Source organism: Gobio gobio, assembly GCF_949357685.1.
Source record: "Gobio gobio genome assembly, chromosome: 6".
NCBI classification, from domain to species: domain Eukaryota; kingdom Metazoa; phylum Chordata; class Actinopteri; order Cypriniformes; family Gobionidae; genus Gobio; species Gobio gobio.
This window is the reverse complement of record NC_137102.1, coordinates 18,843,627-18,864,268: the sequence shown is the minus strand read 5'-3', so window position 1 is coordinate 18,864,268 and position 20,642 is coordinate 18,843,627. Positions and strand designations below refer to the sequence as shown.

Below are 20,642 nucleotides of genomic sequence, written 5' to 3'. Positions count from 1 at the left end.
ACTTGCAGTAATGACGTGGCTAGACCTTGAAAACAGTATAACTGTTCAGAAATTGTATGTACGATAGGGGGAGGCGGATAGGCTGGTAGAGGGAGCGCGGCCTACAAACTCCTTGTGAGACTTGAAGCTGGCTTCTGTTGATGAAACTGCAAACTATTCTTCAGTAAATTTTTCTTTAATTAATTAATTACACTCACTCTTGGTCTTCATTTTTCAGTACTGGTCCTGGGTCCTAAGCTGTTACCCCAACAACGCAATCCGTGGTGCTTCACAGAGAAACACAAGATGAGAAATTTAGGCTAAAGAGTATATCTTTGTTTTTATTGTTTTTAATGACCGATGTTTTCGCTAGATAAGACCCTATTCCTCGGCTGGGATCGCGCAGAGCCTCTGAAGCCCTTCGAAGCCCTTTGAAACTGCATTGATTTGGACCTTCAACCCGTTGGTTGCAATTGAAAACCATTGTGTGGAGAAAAATCCTGGAATGTTTCCCTGAAAAAAATTAATTTCTTTTCAACTGAAGAAAGAAAGACACTAACACCTCGGATGAGATTGGGGTGAGTAAAATATCAGGAAATTTTCATTTTCAAGTGAACTATTCCTTTAATGTGATTTTTTGCCAGTCACATTTGCTAAATCTGATCGGATTTCAATCGGATATACACAAAATTGGATTTGGGCTGAGTCTGAACAAGGCTTCATGTTTACCAATGATGCATTTATTTGATCAAAAACAGTAAAAAAAAATCCTGTAATATTGTTAAATATTACAACTTAAAATAACTTTTTTCTATTTTAATCTTTAAAAAATTTAATTTATTCCTGTGATTAATTAAAAGCTGAATTTTCAGCATCATTACCCCAGTCTTCAGTCACAAAATCCTTCAGAAATCATTCTAATATGCTAATTTAACGCTCAAGAAACAGTTCTGATTATCATCAATGTTGAAAACAGTTGTGCTGCTTAATATTTTTGTGGAAACGGATTTCTTGCAGGATTCTTTGATAAATATAACGTTCAAAAGAACAGCATTTATTTAAAATATAAACATAATTGTTTTTATGGTCACTTTTGATTCATTTAATGCATCCTTTCTGCAAACAAGTATTCATTCATTCAAAAACAACCTCTAACTGACCCTAAACTTTTGTTTTACTGGTAATTTATGTAATTTTTCATAATATATTTTGTATAGAATAGTCTTAAACTACTCAGAGAGCCATTTTAAGGGTTATAAGTAATTTCATTACAGGATTTTGAAGTGCATTAATGTACATTTCACATTTTCCCCAACAAGCTGGTGAAACCACCTTTTACTAATCCTGGCATTTACCACTGAAAGCCATAGAGTCAGGAGTACTGTAGTAATCAATCCCTTGCATCACAGCAGGGACGAAGACTTCTGTCAAAACCTACAAAGACAAATACCCTACACTGTTACAGTACGTGAGAGCTACTAGCTATACAAGGCCAACAGCTTAAATCCCATTTGTTTAAGCTGACATCACATAGCACCCAAGTCTTAAACAGACAGAATACAGGCAGCAGGAAGCGAGTGAGTTCTGCATGAATGGTACCTGACTGTGATTTGACAAGGATGGGTGCCAGAGCAGTCAGGAGCTAACTGTGCGTTAACAGCTCTGTTTTATGAGCGTGCTTTTACAGCCATGGCAAATGTGGGCAGAGAGGAATTTACAAAACATAACAACAAAGATATCTACATATGGACTGATCTAAGCCTCTGAGGGAAAAACAGGACAGAAAGTAGCCCAGGACATTCTGCTAATGACATAATCATTGTAATTTTCCATAAAGTGAATAGATAAACAGACATTGATCCAACAAAGGTCTGAGAACTGAGCTCACGGTTGTTTAATGTACAAAATGTTTCGTCTATGCATTAAAACATCCTAAAAAAGAACAAATCCCTAGTACTGTTTGAAATGTTTCATTTTAGAAGTTAATTTGACAAACAAACCAATAAAACTGTTACCTCTTTAATGGCAGACATTTTAACTGTTTCATAGTAGTGCAAGGGCGCATGAGGGGTGTTCATGTCATAGCCAAATCCAGCAACAGCGACCTCATCGCAGTTATGAAGGGCCATCGTTATGGCGACGGTGCCCAACGTTGGAATGTTCTATGGAAAAGAATGCAAGATTAAATTGATACAGCAGCATTTTAAAAGGTCAAGTACTAAGCATGCTCTCTGGACCTCGAGTGAAGATAAAACCAATGTCCAGAGTTTTAGACTGTAACCTCAACCACAATACAATATCTTGCGCTTGTTTTGTGAATTGTAATGACAAAACATTGATTAAAATGATATGTTAGACCAGATAAGAAACATAGTTATTAAGTCCTATCATGCTATAAATACGACCAAGATGGCGGCGCGAGTAGATCGCGAGGCTCAGCGTCTCTCCAGATTCTGCAATTTTGCGGTATTTTTCTTGTTCATCTCGGGTCTGTTCGTACAGAACAGTTGTGCTTTTACATCGTACACCCGTTGTGAGCTTTTGGATATTGGTTTGCGAATTTCCGACAGTTTTATGGACAATCTTCAACTCCTTCCTGAGATCGCTAGGACGCCCGAGGCGATGCGCTCTGCCCGGCCGGGCGGAAGTGCTAGAAGGCGGCGCTGTGATCGTAAACAAAGGCGGGGTAAGCGTGGAGGTCTAAGAGCTAAGCTAAGGCTAACTCCTTACCGGCTCTCTTTACCCAGCATTTTCCTTGCCAATGTACGATCGCTAGTGAACAAAATGGAGGAGATTCGACTCAGCATTACACACAGTAAGAAACTTTTGAACTGTAACGTCCTAATCTTCACTGAAACCTGGTTAAACAGCGGAATACCGGACACCGCTATTGAGCTAGCGGGACGCCACACACTCCGGGCGGATAGAACACTAGATGGCTCCGGGAAGAGCAGAGGGGGTGGATTGTGCATTTATATTAACAAAGCTTGGTGCACAAACTCTGCTATTGTTTGGAGTCATTGTTCAGCTAACCTGGAGTTTCTCATGGTTAAATGTAGACCGTTTTATCTACCGCGGGAGTTCACCTCCACTATTATCACTGCAGCCTATATTCCCCCGGATGCTGATGCCAAGCTTGCTATGAAAGAACTTCACGCAGCCATCAGTAAACAACAGACTGATCACCCGGAAGCTGCGTTTATTGTTGCAGGTGACTTTAATCATTCAAACCTAAAGTCAGTGCTACCCAAGTTTCACCAGCATGTTTCCTGCCACACCAGAGGAAACAAAACCTTAGACCATGTATATACAAACATGGCTGGAGCTTACGTTGCGACACCCCTCCCCCACCTGGGACAGTCAGACCACCTCTCTTTGTTTCTATCACCCAAATATTCACCCCTCATCAACCGTGTGAAGCCATCAGTAAAGACCATCAAGGTGTGGCCTGCGGGGGCAGACTCCACACTCCAGGAAAGGTTTCTACACACAGACTGGAGTGTGTTTGCTTCTCAAGCCACCAGTGGCGCTCACACGGACATTGACTCATTCACTTCCTCTGTATTGGATCATATCAATACCACCATCGACAGTGTTACAACCCAGAAACAGATCACCACATACCCTAATCAGAAGCCTTGGATGAACAGGGAAGTTCGACTCCTGCTGAAGTCACGCAATACTGCCTTCAGATCAGGTGATGCACAAGCCTACAGTACGTCCAGGGCAAACCTGAAGAGGGGCATCAAAAAGGCCAAGCACTGCTACAAGCTAAAGATAGAGGGTCACTTTTCCAACTCTGACCCTCGACGCATGTGGCAGGGCATCCAGGCCATCAGTGACTACAAACCCACCCACTCCACCCCTGCAGCCACTGATGTCAACTTCCTGAACGAGCTAAATTACTTTTATGCTCGTTTTGAAAGAGACAACAGAGAAACTGCCACCAAGCTCAAACCCTCAGATGACCACCCACCAATCACACTCTCCTCCACAGATGTCTGCAAGGCACTGAGCCGGATCAGCGCACACAAGGCTGCTGGACCAGACAACATCCCTGGACGTGTGCTCAGGGCATGTGCGGAGCAGCTCGCTGGGGTTTTTACAGACATTTTCAACCTGTCTCTTGCCCAAGCAGCTGTACCTTCATGCTTTAAACGCACTTCCATTGTGCCAGTGCCAAAACACTCTAACCCGAGGTGCCCTAATGACTACCGCCCTGTAGCACTCACACCCATCGTCATGAAGTGCTTTGAGCGGCTGGTCCTGGAACACCTAAAAGACTCTATACCATCCACATTGGACTCACACCAGTTTGCCTACCGCAGCAATAGGAGCACAGAGGATGCCGTTTTCATGGCACTGCACTCTGTGCTCACTCACCTGGACAATAAGAACACGTATGCACGCATGCTGTTTGTTGACTTCAGCTCCGCATTCAACACTGTCATCCCATCCAAGTTAATAGCCAAACTTGGAGACCTGGGCATCAACACTTCAATGTGTAACTGGATTTTGGACTTCCTAACTGACAGACCCCAGAATGTTCGTTCAGGATTCACCTGCTCCACATCCATCACACTCAACACTGGGGTACCACAGGGCTGTGTGCTAAGCCCGTTTCTCTACTCCCTCTTCACCGCCGACTGCAAGCCTGTGTATGGATCTAATTCTATCGTCAAGTTTGCGGACGACACTACGGTGATCGGGCTCATCAGCAACAACGATGAGACCGCCTACAGGGAAGAGATCCAGCACCTGGCCACATGGTGCGCTGATAATAACCTGCTCCTCAACACCACCAAAACGAAGGAGCTCATCGTGGACTTCAGGAAAGAGTCAAGAGGCACACACGACACCATCCACATCAATGGAATGGCTGTTGAGCGTGTCTCCAGTTTCAAGTTCCTGGGGACCCACATCTCGGCGGACATGTCGTGGACGACCAACACCTCCAGCCTGGTCAAGAAGGCTCACCAGCGCCTCTTCTTCCTGAGGACACTGAGGAAGAATCAGCTCTCCTCGGCTATCCTGGTGAACTTCTATCGCTGCGCAATAGAAAGCATCCTGACCAACTGTGTGACAGTATGGTATGGGAGCTGCTCTGTTGCGGAGCGCAAGGCACTGCAGCGGGTGGTGAAAACTGCCCAGCGCATCACAGGGACTCCACTACCTGCCATCGAGCACATCCAGAGGAAACGCTGTCTGCATCGAGCTCGCAGCATCCTCAAGGACTCCTCTCACCCAGCCCACAGACTGTTTTCTCTCCTGCCCTCCGGCAGGCGTTTCAGGATCCACCGGACCAGGACCAGCAGACTAAAGAACAGTTTTTTCCCCAGAGCTGTCTCTTTATTGAACTCAAACCCCCGTTGATCCACTCCCCTCATAAACTGATAACTCTCCTACCTCACATCTTCCTTCACTTTGTTATTTGCACTACCGACTGTTTATCACAGTAACAACTGTTTACATATGCATCTTGCACTGCCATATCTTAACTGGATTATGCTCATTTGCACTGCCGACTGTATTTATAGTACCAATGTTTACATTTGCATTTTTGCACTGTACTTCTAAATGTAATATGCAACCACTTTCCACTGCACTTTACACTTTTTTTTCCGGATAGCTCTGTCCATAGTTTATTGCACTACCCTAATCCACTGCTATTCCTCATATTAGCCTAACATATTATTGTATACCTCTATCTGTAAAATTCTGTTTATAGTAATAGCCATCTGTATATTGTATTCATAGTACATATTCACCTGTAAATTCTGTTTATAGTAATAGCCATCTGTATATTTATTCACTGTACATCTTCACCTGTAAATTCAGTTCTGTTTATAGTAATAACGTCTCTCTATTTATACATATTTATACATATTCAGTACATATCCATGTCCTGCACTTACGCATCCATTGTATATCCTGCACTTGCTGCTATTGCACTTCTGGTTAGACCTAAACTGCATTTCGTTGCCTTGTACTTGTACTTGTGTAATGACAATAAAGTTGAATCTAATCTAATCTAATCTAATCTAATCTATAAAGCACCATATTAACATTTCTAAATGTCGAATCTAAATATTTTATTTTAATATAATTATACTGCAAGTTGTGAGTTTGAAGTCTGAATTAAATGTGATGAGGTTGTATTATTGTATACATAGTGCAAAGATATGACTCTTTCTATTGCCTTGTCTCAGCTTTAAAGGGTTAGTTCACCCCAAAATTAAAATTCTGTAATTAATTACTCACCCTCATGTCATTCCAAATCCTTGAGGCCTTTGTTCATCTTCGGAACAAAAATGAAGGTATTTTTGATCAAATCCGAGAGCTTTTTGACATTAACATCGTTAAAATAGTCCATGTGACTACAGTGGTTCAACCTTAATTTTATGAAGTGTCAAGAATGTTTTTTTTGCGCACAAAAAGTAAACAAAAATAACTACTTTATTCAACAATATAATCTCGTCTGTGTCAGTCTCCTATGCAGTTTACATTGTCCAGCTCCTGCGTCAGCTTCACACGCATGCGTCGTGGTGGTCACGTGAACAGCATCGGCCAATGGTAAGCCGGCGTTCTGGCGTAGCTCTGATGTAACTCGGAAGCACTGCACTGTATTTACTACATCAACAGCGTAGGAGACTGACACAGACTTGAAGAAATTGTTTAATAAAGTCGTTATTTTTGTTCGTTTTTTGTGCACAAAAAGTATTCTCGTCGCTTCATAACATTAAGGTTGAACCACTGTAGTCACATGGACTATTTTAACGTTGTCTTTCCTACTTTTCTGGGCCTTGAAAGTGGTTATTAAATCGCTGTCTATGGCTGGTTCAGAAACCTCTCGGATTTCATCAAAAAGATCTTAATTTGTGTTCTGAAGATAAACGAAGGTCTTGCGGTTTTGGAACAACATGAGGGTGAGTAATTAATGACAGAATTTTCATTTTTGGATGAACTAACCATTGGGTGAACTGGTATCAGTATGAAGCAGTCTAATAAATAATTTTAATCCATCAGAATAGTTACTGAATTAAAATTTGACTAACTGACTGGACATTTATGTGGGATGCGTGTGTGGATAAGAAGAATAACTATGCTTGCTGTGTTGTATTTTAATCTATTTAACATCACTGTCTGTAGTCTGCTCTGGTCCAGCTCTTCCTCAAGATCTAGATGGCGCTGTGCCAGAAGGAGTTCTGGCTTAGTTCTGGTCTGCAGTTGTTAACTCATCTTGAGCTGCGTGTGATTAACAATTTGCTTAAACAGACCCCCACCCCTGACGCACCAATTTCAGGAGGCAGACCTTCACTTCCTCATCTCCCTGGGGAAGTCAACCATTCTAAATCATTAGCTTACAGTGGCCTGGGGTCTGGTACACTCTCTCACACACTCTCTCACACACTCTCTCACACACTCTCTCACACACTCTCACACACACTCTCACACACACTCTCACACACACTCTCACACACACTCTCACACACACTCTCACACACACACTCACACACACTCACACACACACACACACACACACACACACACACACACACACACACACACACACACACACACACACACCACACACCACACACCACACACCACACACCACACACCACACACCACACACCACACACCACACACCACACACCACACACCACACACCACACACCACACACCACACACCACACACCACACACCACACACCACACACCACACACCACACACCACACACACCACACACCACACACCACACACACACACACACACACACACACACACACACACACACACACACACACACACACACACACACACACACACACACACACACACACACACACACACACACACAGTATTAAGTTTGTGTCAGTGTATGCAGCCTTAAGCAGGTGGGTGTTTGGAGTGCTCAAAGGGGGAGGCTGTGTCAAAATGTATCCCACCTTGATCAGTACCGTATGGGACAGCTTCCCTTCTGCGCTGCCCCCCTACCTACATGAACCTTAGGGGCCTGGGCTCTGCTCCACGTGCACTGCACATGTTCCACCATTGAGAGCAGGTCTGAGTTTTCAGGAGGTGGCCAAGCTCTCACACAGACCATTGTCTGTACTGCCATGATGGGATGGCTGAGAGCATCATCAAGCTATGTTGCTAGTGGCATTTATCTACTTTCTCAAGTCCAATTTCCTCAGACTGAAAGGAAAGTGTGTTGTTTATGAGCTCTTAGTAGGCAAGTACTCTTTATTGCAGCCTGTGTTTGAGGTCTGAGGCATGTCACACACACTTCTTATTTGACACTGCTGATTCTCAGTCCTCCCTGTGGGCTACTGCACACCCAACACCCATGTCTGGATAAAATGTGTTTGCTAATGGGGTGGGGTGTTCCAAACGTGGCCACAGCATTCATGACAAATTTTAATAGTAGAATTTAGCATGTCAAATTATATACAAGTTTCCCACCCAATTTAAACAGTTTGTGATTGATACAAAACAGTGTATTTAAGAATAAATATAATAACAATGATTATAATTAGAATTTATAGAATATAAAGGTTTTATTATAAAATATTAAATTATGATTAAAAAAAAAACTGACTGTAATGTCTTAATTTTGTCAGGAAACCGTATGCATCCACTGAGAGAGAAAAAAAAAAGTACACTTCTCAACACAGCGAATCACTTTACAGAATATAATAAAATAATATAATTTCTGCCTCATTCTGTGATGTGAAGCACATCCGATCGCAAAAGTAGGTTATTTCAAACACTCGATTAAATGTTCTCTTTTGTTGGACAACAGGTTTGTAAATGCTTCTCATTACAAATTTGGCTAGATGTTTGGAACATGTTGCTTTTGGCTTTTCGCAGCGTTGGTCTGGCTTCACACTCAACTTGATTCTATCGAACCTAATGGTGCTTTTGCGTTCATCTCATCACAAACGTGCACGGCACATGATAGAAAACGGGGTAAATATTGTGTTTTTTATTAATTTGATGCTATTATGCGCAGCTGAGTGAACGACACATGGGTTTACTGTATGTGCATCGCATGAATTTGGCTTTCTGCTGCTTGCAAACGGACTCTTTAGAGGAAACAGTGGATTGCCATTCACTGCCCTGATACACTGCAGGCTCACTCTCGCTTGTATCTAAGGTAAATCATCAACACTATCATCCCTTACATGTGTTTTATTTAACTAAATACATCGCAATCGGCTAAAACACATGGTTACTTTTCTTCCTGAAGAAGTGCGCACCCGAGTCCGTTGCTTTCATATTCACGCGAATCGCGGCACAGTTCGAGTGCCACCGAACTCAGACCCCCTCCTACAAGTAGTGTCGGGTTCGGTACCTCAGTGCGCACCAAGCTCCGCATGACAGTTTCGAACTAAACTGGCAATGACTCACAGCACTTGCAGAGATAGCGCAGCATGTACTGTGACCCGATCGATCCGCCCTGAACAGTGCTGTGCCTCACCAGCACATATATTTATTTATAAATTGAAGCCTTTGCGATTTCATAATCTCACTAAGCCAAATTGTGATTTTGGTTTAATTTCAGTCAATCGTGCAGCCCTAGATAACCTCACACAAAACAAATTCTCACATCACACAAACGAGCTCTGTCTCACATGATAAACTTTCATTCAAATTTATAAAGCATTTCTGCATTCAGTTTGCTACCTTAATTGAGATTCATACTGATGTTTTGGTTTTTTTTTTTTTTAGGTAACAATGTATTTCCTGCTGTATTATTTTGAGATTTTTATTGTAAGGCACTGCATAATGAGGTTTTAAATACAGCTTTGTCCAGGTTTGGACAAAATAAATGGTATTAGCTCTCCCTACCCATTGGATTAGTCAAACTGCCTTTGACCTATGGTGATCTTTATGATAATTACAGGCTAATTGAGGAAACACGTGTCTAAGGCTTCCTGTGACCCCTATTAACATAAGATTGACTAAAAGCATTGCCTGCCATTTTGGTTCAATAAACTAGAGCAGTCCAACAGTTCCTTTCGAAGTGCTACCGGTTTTAGCAGTCAAATTATCTTGCACTCAATGTGTTTAATGTGAACAATGTTATGAAAAGTACCGAAACTTAATGAGCATGTTGCTTACCCCTTTACCCATGAGGTAATTGTTCTGTGGAAGGCCAATAAACAGGAAGGCAGCCTCTTGTATGAAGTAGGGGTTGAGGATCCGTATCTCAGAGGGTTCCCGAGGCACATAGTGCGCTACAGACTTCCAGAAGCCCTCCGTTCCTTGCTAAAGAAAAAAAAAAAAACACAACAGAAAGAAAGAGAGGAATTATGATATGGGCAAATGAGAACACACATTCAAGTTCGATCACCAAATGAATCATGAAAAATGTATGAAACATTTTTGTTTCATCTTACAGCAGAAGTGAGGAAATCATCTCTTCCATAATCATGAGTTCAGGTACAAAGCCTATAAGGTGCCATCACTGCATACTGATGGCTTATGCGTAGACGGTTTTCATTAAAAGTGAAGCAAGCCGCCCAGGTTGGACGAGCCCACAGGAAGTGGACAAATGAAATCCTGACCTCCACGAGCGTTCTGGGAGCAACGGCCCCCAGCTTCTCCCATAACAATTACTCAGGAGACCTGCGGAGTGCCATAGCTCAGCAATTATTCAATCTGCGACCTGGCACTGAGATCATCAGGTATTAGCGTCCTGACTAGACGAGCTCTGCGAAGCCACGGCAGCACTGCTGGCAAACAGCCAGCCAGGTCATCGGACTTAATGGGAGTCACCTGTTCAAATAAGCAGACTGCCTTTGATATAGCCCAACAATAGGAGCAGCTATTGAGCCGAACGAACGGCTTTGAAGCAGTTTTGGAGGCCCCCGCGCCCACAACAAGCCATGGCAAGAAAACACCATCTCTTCTGTCAACAGCACGGTTTTGCAGAACAGAAGCAGGAATTCTGGGGAATGCTGAAACCACAAGCAGGTGTAAACAGGGAAAAACTCGACAACAATAAGATCACAAATTCAGAACCAGTGCATATCTAAGAAACCCCCCACATCTAGCGAAAGGTATATACTAGACATATCTTGCCAAGCTGAAGTATGCCTCCATCCAGAATGTAACAGTATCTGAAACAGAGTACGAGTAAACACGTGGGAAATGCGCTGGCATCCGACGCAAGTAGTGTTTGGTGTAAGAGTGATAGGTTGTTTGAAGCAGAAATAAAACAGGAAGTCCCTGATTGATTCTTTTAAAATCACTTAGCACAAGTGAGGATGTCTCTGTAAGCTTTGACATTCCTTCCACTGGATCGGGCGTCTCGTAGATATGGTAAGATAGTTTCCTACTCGAAGAACAAGAGTTATGTATGACTTACATAACCAAGTTGCTATGGAAAAAATTTGAATACTCCAGGGTAAACGGTACATAATGACATTAAGACTAGGATCAATCTTTCAACAAAATCATTGAGTGTCTACAGAAGCTTATTAGGTACAGCTTACTCCAAATCCTTGTAAACAACACTGAACACTGTATTGATCTGCTTGTCTATTCATTCACTATTCATATCTTCATTAGATATCAAGTACTAAAAGGCTGCCAGCACTAATATTCTCAGCCAGGCGTGTTGAGGACTGTGACTTTTATAAGCAATTATTAAACGTGCCAGGCAAACACCCATGTTCAGTGGGACAATAAAACACTAAATGTTTACTAGACATACAGTGGCTTGAAGACAAATAAACGGCGCCGTTGTCACGGCTAATTCGAAAGCAAAACAAAAAACCCTCAATACATTTCACAACATTTTAACATTTCACATAATATAGCAATAAAGAGTAAAAATGCTAATCTGTACAGAAAAAAATACAAGTAAATGTATTTATATTTCCATACTCGTACAGTATGTCTGTACAGTTGGAAACAGTACTGGAAAATATCAACTGAAAATCAAAGCATCAGGAAAAGCCCAACCCAAGAGTTAGTCTAGAGCCAGACTAGTTAAACAGGTTAAATAACAGATAGTAGCACTTAATGAAGTGAATAATGTAAGCCTTTATATAAAACAGGAATAGCTTTCCTGTAGCTCAAACAGTAGAGCATGGCGATATTGCAGAGATCAGGGGAAATATTTAAATATACACTACCATTCCAAAGTTTTTTTTTAAAGAAATTAATACTTTTATACATTTAAAGTATATTATTATAGAAAACAGTAAATTGTAATAATATTTCACAATATTACTGTTTTTATTGTGTATTTGATTAAATAAATGCAGCCTTGAAGAGCAGACAAAACTTTATTTTTTTCAAAAATCTTGCCGACCCCAAACATTTGAACTGTAGTGTACCTTGAATACAGCCATTTTGGATAAAAGTGTCTGCCAAAATGCATACATGTAGTGTAGTTTATTGTCATCTCAATTTTTATTTAATTTGTGGGACTTTCCTTTATATAGGAGATATGAGAAGTGACAATGTCAGAGCTACCCACTAGGCCATGTCTCCTACATGCCACAGTTAATTCAAGGAATTATTTAGCAGCATTATAGTGGAATGTATGAAATGTAAAATTTTCTTATTGACAACTGTTTTCAAAGCACTGCACCAGCCCGATTCTGGTTTGCATTACGATTCCACCAAAGTTAGACAAGGTCATTCTAAACATAGCTCCATTGTTGACATCATCTACATTGGTTCCGCCTGGCTTTACTCCAGACCTCTCATCTGCATTCCAGGGAATCACAGCCAGGAGAGCAGAAAAAGAAAAAGTGAGTGAGATACACTGATTGATCACTTCTCCAAACCCTCAAAACCACAAGTCGTCTGCAGTGCAAGAACTTTAACAACCGCCACACTCTCGTCAAACAGGACGGCCCCTGTAACTGATCTATCCAATAAAGCAGCAGGTGAGAGAGGCCTCTCGATTCCCGAACGCAGCTCCAGCACGCCCTTAACAAGCTTCCAGCATGGCCGCAGAGTGTTAAATCACTCCATAAAAATCACAGGCCACATCGCCGACCTCTCCCTCTGTCAGCCGCTGGAAACGAGAGGTCAGGGGGAACGTTCAGCAGTGGCTGGGAAAACCTGTTCCTGACTGCAGATGTGCGGTGAGAAAAATCTTCCCAGGAACACTAGTGGAGGGTTTTCTAAACTTCAGCTACAGCATTTAACATGCAAAAATAAGCCGCCATGTTTTTCTATTGGTATTTTTATGACAAGTCGTGATGAAACTACAATATGGAAGTAAAGATCTCCCGCTATGTCAGAGTATATTAAAATGAAACAGATTATCAAAAAAAAAGTAGGACAGTGACTTGGTTCTAGCCAAGAGAAGTTCTGCTTATATCACCAGAGTCATTTCATTGTTATGACACTTTTATTAATAATTACATGGTCAGAACATATAAATTAGGGATGCAACAATACAGTTAGTCCACGGTTCAATACATACCTCGGTTTTTAACCACGGTTTTCGGTTCGGTTCGGTTCTGATGGCTTGTCACATCAGTTTTTTGCTATTCTATTCTTAGGCGACAGGAACAGCAAGAGGTTAAGGAGAAAAAAGATTTTTTTTAAATTGCAATACTCTTTCTCTATTTTACTTAAAAGAATTGAAAAACCTTACTAAAACTTAAAACTTTACTTAAAAAAAAAACCCTTGTACACATTCCTAGTGTATTGTATAATATAAAATATATATATGTAAAGATTTACACTGGCAGCTCAGAGATGTACAGCAGCATTTAAGTATGAAATTGAATGAATAAATGTAAAAATAAAACACTACATAGACTTCACTATAAAATATACACTAATTCTTATTAAAGCTACTGCATTAAAGTTTTTCAGTCAAGAGCAGTGAGTGATTTTCTCTTTGTCTTTTGTTGTTGTATTAACATTAAATTGATAGTTCACTCAAAAATGAGAAATGAATACAGGTTTGGAACAATATTAGAGTGAGTAAATAATGACATAATTTTAGAGGTGAACTGTCCCTTTAAGGACAGCGTGTTCACTAGGCTGCGCTGCTTTCAATTTGCTTTCAAGACCTGTTTTCAGTCTGCGTGCATCTAATATACAGACACGCGCCGATTTTACTTTCACTTTAGACATAATCGACTGTGTTTATGTAAACATTGTGTGTATTTGACAGTATTAGCGCAGTAAGACGACTTAGTCCAGTAATCACGTGTTTGACAAGCGTTTAGTGTGCGTTCGGAAAAGCGCATGATAAAACCGCGCACACGCCAGGAAGGCTTTAAAACGCATGCAAATTATGAACTTTCGTGATTGTGAATAACTATAATGTTCCATGAGTATAACTCTACCACTAATGTGTGATGTGAATGTATGTCGCGTTGTTCAGTATATTGGGATGGAGGCAAATGATAGAATTTGTAGAAAAATACTTAATTAAATGCAAAACCGAAAAAACGCTATTCACAGGCGCGTATTGAACCGTGAAGGCCGTACCGAACGGTTCAATATTATATTGAGAATTGTGGCATCGCTATATATATATAATTTGTACACAATAACGATCAATAACATGAATTTTCATTTCATGTCTAAAAATGCTTTTCAAAAGAATAAATATGTGGATCTCGCCGTTGGTTTATAGACTGGAAGAGCTGTGGAAGTTATTTTTAACTCTTACCCATCAAACACAGAATTTTCTGAGTTTCCGTGTTTTCACTGTTATACGCTAGGGGGCGCTATGACATCTTCTGAAAGAGTACTGAATCTCCTGATCAAAGCACATGCAAAGAAGTTGCAGAAACAAGCGATATCATAAGTAATCATATGCATATATAAAATAATACGATTACCAACATTAAACAGCATATAAATCAAAACTGAAAACATGTTACTGAAAGGACCCAGGATGACCTATAGGACCGTGCAAGCATTAGGGGTGTTGATGGACTTGATTTACTCCATTTATGTTTTGATCATCATTCTGAATCCGATCCAAGCGTAGTCTTTGACGAAAACACGATTAACTCAACTTTATGCTCAAAATGTAGTTTTTTTTTAATGAAACTTACCCATATTCAAGTGTTGTTAAAAAACGAATGCATGAAGCTAGAATACATTTTCTTTATGTTTATATGTTTTTAAAGCAGAGGGTCTGTTCGTTCTTTTGATATATTGCATGTTCAGATATTCATAGAACAAATGTTGTACATTTTTGTGAAAATGATCAAAAACGCTGGCGGTGGCTGTCAACTTTTTTTTTTTTTTAAACCCTGGCAGGTAAAGAGTTAAAGTTTGAGACATTTAAACATTTTTCCTGATTGAACAGAAACATGGAAATTACATTTAATGTTTGTCAAAACACAAAATTACATTTAAGATCTTAAGTTTCAGGGAGGAGTACCGGGATGTGGTAGTTGATGTCATTTGCATTGAAGTGTGAAATGCAGTGTGGAAGATATTTGATTTGTTCTCCTTTGACATCAGTGTAAACACTTCTGATTTCTTCGATCTTATGCAAACGTATGGTTTAGATAGCCAAAAAAGGCAACAAATGTAAAAGCCAAACTTCATTATAAAGAAGCCGCAAGCCGGAAAGTTAATGCACAATGAAAAGACAAATCTGGAGTTTTCAGGGTTCTCATCTGGGTGGAATCAAATTTGGGGAGTGGGGAAGAAAGTGCTGGGGTGTAATGAAAAACCCTATTTCAGCAGCACAGGTCAATTCTTAGTGCAGTTTTGAAAAATGTGAAAACCGGAAGAAAATAGCACGAAAAAAAAAATATATATAAGTTTTCTCCTGACATTAAAAATATTGTGTCGTTTTTGTGTTTCATGGCACTTTAAATACAGTAGACGTAGACTGTACATCAACCACCATGAAAATAGTTAGATTATTATAATTTTTTTTTTTTTTTTAATAATTTAAAATGTGCTTATTTTAATATTTAGTCTTACTTTTAGTTTTATAGGTTTAGTAATTTGTGTTGTGCTTTTGCATTTTTATTAGTTTTTTTCTCAAATTATTTTTATTTAAAGCTGCAGTCCGTAACTTTTGGCGCTCCAGCAGTTAATAAACAGAACTGCATGCGTCTTGCGGAAGAACATTGCAGCCGGTGCTACTTCTCTCTGTTTAGGTCTATGGCGAGTCACGCAGGGACTGTGCTCCTCCGCAGTGGTTCCTACTAGACCAGTCTGAAATAGTCCCAATATAAACACTTATTATAAGTGTACCATAAAGATTCAGGGTAAGACAAAAACACGGTTTGGAAAATGGATTAATGTTGTACAATCTCATTATTTAAATTTGGTTAATCTTGAACACAAAAAAAGTTACGGACAGCAGCTTTAACCTTACTTTTAAATCAATTTTTTTTAAATTCCATTTTAGTCCTTTTAGTACAACTTAAACTTATTTTAGTCAGTTGCCATGGCAAAATTTTCATTTAAATGCAAGTCTTTCATCTAATACTGATATTGTATCTCAGATTTATTTCAATAAACGAAAACAATATGTAACACTTAGTTAACAATAAGAACGAAGCATTGAAAGTGCTCTAGATCAGGTTGCATCAAAGGTACACAAATTAGAAATGAGATAGAAACTGACACAAGGAGAGATACCATGCAGAAAACTTCCTCTGCATTCCTAACGGATAAGAAACTGTATCCGTGTAATTTAATGCTTACTGCTTTAAAAGGGGAGAAACCCAAGTATTGCTTTGATCAGGTTTACACTTGACATGGTCAGATTCAATGAGAAACTTCTGCACCGGGACTTCCTTTCAAAAATGATGCGCAAGGAAATCTTATCTGGTCACAGAGGGGCAAACAGGTTGTCAATGGACCATTCCCACAGGTGCTGCACAAGAAGAAAAATAGCCAAGGGTTCCCTTAGTATAACATGAAAAAAGTAGCTGTTCTACTGCAAATAATTGCAAATCTTTTCTCTCCGTATCTCAAGATACTGCACGCACGCAGCTCAAGCTGAGGAAAACACAGGCTATTTTGAAAAAGTTTCCTGTTTATCTTTAGGGTTATATTTAAAAGGTCAATAAACTTGGGAGGTACACCGTTAAAGTGAAATGATCTTTTTTATGGTGTGTGCTCTAGCCGACAGAGCAGCAATCAAAGCCTGTCTTCTAGAGGCTCAGGCACGCTGTCGGACAGATGTTGTTCCTGCTGCTCTAGTTGCCATGCTCAGAATGCCTATAAACATATCAAGCCGGATGACAAATTGACAACTGCAGCTAGGCTGTGACATATCAACATGCAAATTTATACCACCACAGTCAGAGCCGAAGCCTGATAAGAAGTGTAAACCTGCACTGGCAAACCATTTCACCCCAGGCTCTGTATGATTCATATGAACTTCAGTTTGTATATAAAGTGCTGAAGGTTTACTCTGAGGGCCCCAGCAGAAATGTGCACATTTCGTGAAGCACTCATCCAGAGCAGGTCAGGTTCATGAAATCTAGATCCCGTTGCTCTTGACCGGGGTCAGGAATCCAAAATCTATAGGATACTCAGATGACACTTCTTTTGTTAGCAAGAATCTGAGCTATTTGCTTGTTTTTGTCCTTGTTCTGACCTTTCTTTGCCTTGAGAGCTGAGACTTTCTCCCTTACAGACTCTCTTGGGTCATCCTGTGTATGCATCTTCACACTTTAAGGAAGCAAACAGGACAATTGTGTCAATTGACACTCAGGCTTTGGAAAAAGCATGTTAGTAGAAGGAAAATCAAAAAAAGCTAAATGTAACCCCAAAGTATAGTCTTGTGTTGCCAGAGCTTTGAGCAAAAAGCATAAGGTTGTATGCACATTGCATATCAGACCGTCTAGCTGATATGTAAACTGAACAATCAAAGTTCATTTCATCATTACGTGCCATTTAGGCATGGGTCTTGTCTTAAATAAGCCCAAAAATAGCCCCGGTGTGTGCTTGTCAAAAAGCAATAAGCACTGGTTTCATAGCCATAAGTCAGAAAGCAAAGCAGAATATACAGTTGTGTTTGTAGAGTTAACATGGTAACAAAGTTCCTCAAACAAAACATACCTTTGATGCTACTAACCCAGGCAAATACAGTAATATTTCAACCTCAAAATGGCTTGTTGTAAAGTCAACTTAGTTCACGGTAGACTGCAAAAAGTCAGCCAATCAGATTAGAGAGAGTGATTATTAAATGGTCTGCCAATGGCCAGTGGAGACTGACACTACCCTAAGCATGCCAAAGGACTGGGTCAAAGGTCTGGCACCTTTTTATTACCTCAAATGTAATACAGACACATACAAGAGATTGTTTGGCTGATGAAAGCCTGGTTGTAGGCATGTTCAGATGCAAACATCCACATGTCCCGTTGTTAACCCCTGGCTTGGGTCAAAGGGAGAGACAACACCTGCATCAAGTTCTAAAAACAGACACATTTTTACAAAAACACCACTACAAAGGGCTTGAAAATGCTGACTTGCAATCAAGCTACAAAGAGATCAAAAGTGCTGACTCTCAATAATCAAAAGTCAGAAAACTGACAAATAATGAAACCGGTTTCAAGCTTCAAAAAGAATGCACTATTATTCCCTGATTATTCATTATGCATCATTATTCCCCTGATAATCTTCCCTTCTAGTGGGCTGCTAAATCAATGAATGACTCATTTAGAGCAGTTTTGTAAGTTTTGCAAAGAATGCAAAGAATGACTCGTTCATGAATCAGTCATCGCCATTTCTCTCATGAACGCCAGGTAGAGCAGATGCCAACCATTTAAGGCAACCGCAACAATGTCAGTCCATTTCTCATACGAAGCTATCGATTTTGAATATAGCAAACAAGCCTTAGTCAACATAATTACTACTAATATAAAGTACTTTCACTTTGGTCCGCTTTATATTAAAAATACTGACCAGGATTGTTTTTAAATTCCCCAGGATGAGTAAATGATGACCAATTTCACTTTTGGGTGAACTACCCCTTTAAGATTTCGCAAAAGTGCCATGAGTCACCTTTCCTGAAGGTTTCGTGAGTAAACAAAGGCACGCTCTCCACAGGCATCAACAGAGACAAAGTCATGCACACAACATTGTGTACTCCAGGAGTTGAATTTTGGCATACAAATAAAGCTACTACAGACTAAACCACAAAATACAACGAGCTACCATTATATAACTGGCAATGCTATGCAACATACCGACACATGGAAAGTACCTTCATTAAATGCCAAAAGCAGGAGCCTGAAGGAATGTCTGATAAGTGACACACTTTTGCCTCGCTCTTACCATGTAAGGCTGAAATAATAAGGGATTAAGACATATGGAAGAAGGAAGTGATGGGTAAATATATTCAGACAGAAGCCAGAGGATTACCTAGTCAATGGTATTCTGATTGAAAATAATTATCGTGGGAGCCACATGCTACTCCGCGACCTTTAGGACTCGTTAATTCAGAATGCTCTTATCGCACATGACGGCTGGCCCATTGCCCATTTTCAAATCAGACTCCTTCATATGTTTTAACATTAGTGACCGCTGAGGCATTAATCCATTTTGAATGACTAAAATAGGTGTAATCAAGTGAAAAGTGTGAAGCGTTTCTGGAGTAGATTGAAGTTAACAAATCTGAGTTGTGTTTAATGTGAAAGTAGTGTTCTGAGTTCAAAACGAGCTCAACTCGGTGACCATAAAATTGTTTTGACTTGTCACAATTGACAAAAATCTATAAAAAAAAATGTAATATTTAATGTGGTCATGAACTGTGTCGTTTTATTGTTGCGTGATGTTTCCTGTGGTGCACTTAATGTTAGAATACTTTTTACATCAAAAATAGTCCCTGATTTTAGCCTCTGCTCTGAACGCTCTGTTTTAAGTGGCGTGTCCGCTGTGAGACTTCAGTGTAAACGCCCACTGCTGTGATTGGCTAATGTCTTTCCATTTGAAATAGCCAAGCATTACTCTCTCTTTTAGCGCCTTTTTACTATTACAGCTCTCATGGTTAACTAATCGTTAAAGATGTTGCATTACATTTAGATCTATGTCATTATATCGTGGCATGAACGGTTGCAGAGATGAACATTGTAGCCGGTTACACACGTTGAGCCATGAAAGCAGTGATCTTGTCATTGCAACTGAGTTTCTGTACACCAACGAATGCTTTCATCTTCACTAACAGTGCAAACGTGAAATAGTTAAGAGATTAGTTGAATAAAACGGGAGTCACTGATAAACGCATCCCTGATAAACTCTCGCTGTTTGATTGACAGCTTCAGCGCACGCTGCTCCAACGACTGCAAAGGGAGCTTTCTTTGATCGCTTTCTTTATAGACTTTAATCACCGTTAAATAACAGATTATTTTATCCTACTAAGAGAAACAACGCAAGTTGATGTTTAGTCACTGGTTTGAATTACTGACATACAGACAAAGAACATCTGACTGAACATGAATCAGTACATTTCAGATCAGGCATCAGAATTAACACAGCCCAGTGTTGTCGAGCCCAGGCACTGCACAATATTTTGTAATCCTCAACGGCATGTTTATTGCTTGGTAGCTCGATCTGGTTTAACTCGATCTGTTATTTAGGCTACCTATTCTATTGCATGTCATGCGCGAATCGGTGGGCGGGACTAGACAGGCAGTAATGAAGTAGGCATTGATCTTGTTCTGCAGAGGCGGTGCTTGCCTCCCTTT

General features: G+C 40.2%; 1 protein-coding gene across 3 annotated transcripts in view; it reads right to left on the bottom strand.

Moving 5' to 3' along the window:
• st3gal3b (ST3 beta-galactoside alpha-2,3-sialyltransferase 3b) overlaps nt 1-20,642 on the bottom strand; it is an 87,533-nt gene that overhangs the window by 9,688 nt on the left and 57,203 nt on the right. For all 3 annotated transcript variants that reach the window (XM_079818548.1, XM_079818547.1, XM_079818549.1), the window contains 2 exons: nt 10,108-10,254; nt 1,995-2,141 (listed from right to left, as the gene is read on the bottom strand). In XM_079818548.1, coding sequence (XP_079674674.1) covers nt 1,995-2,141; nt 10,108-10,254 — 294 coding nt within the window. The remainder of the gene's footprint in view (nt 1-1,994; nt 2,142-10,107; nt 10,255-20,642) is intronic.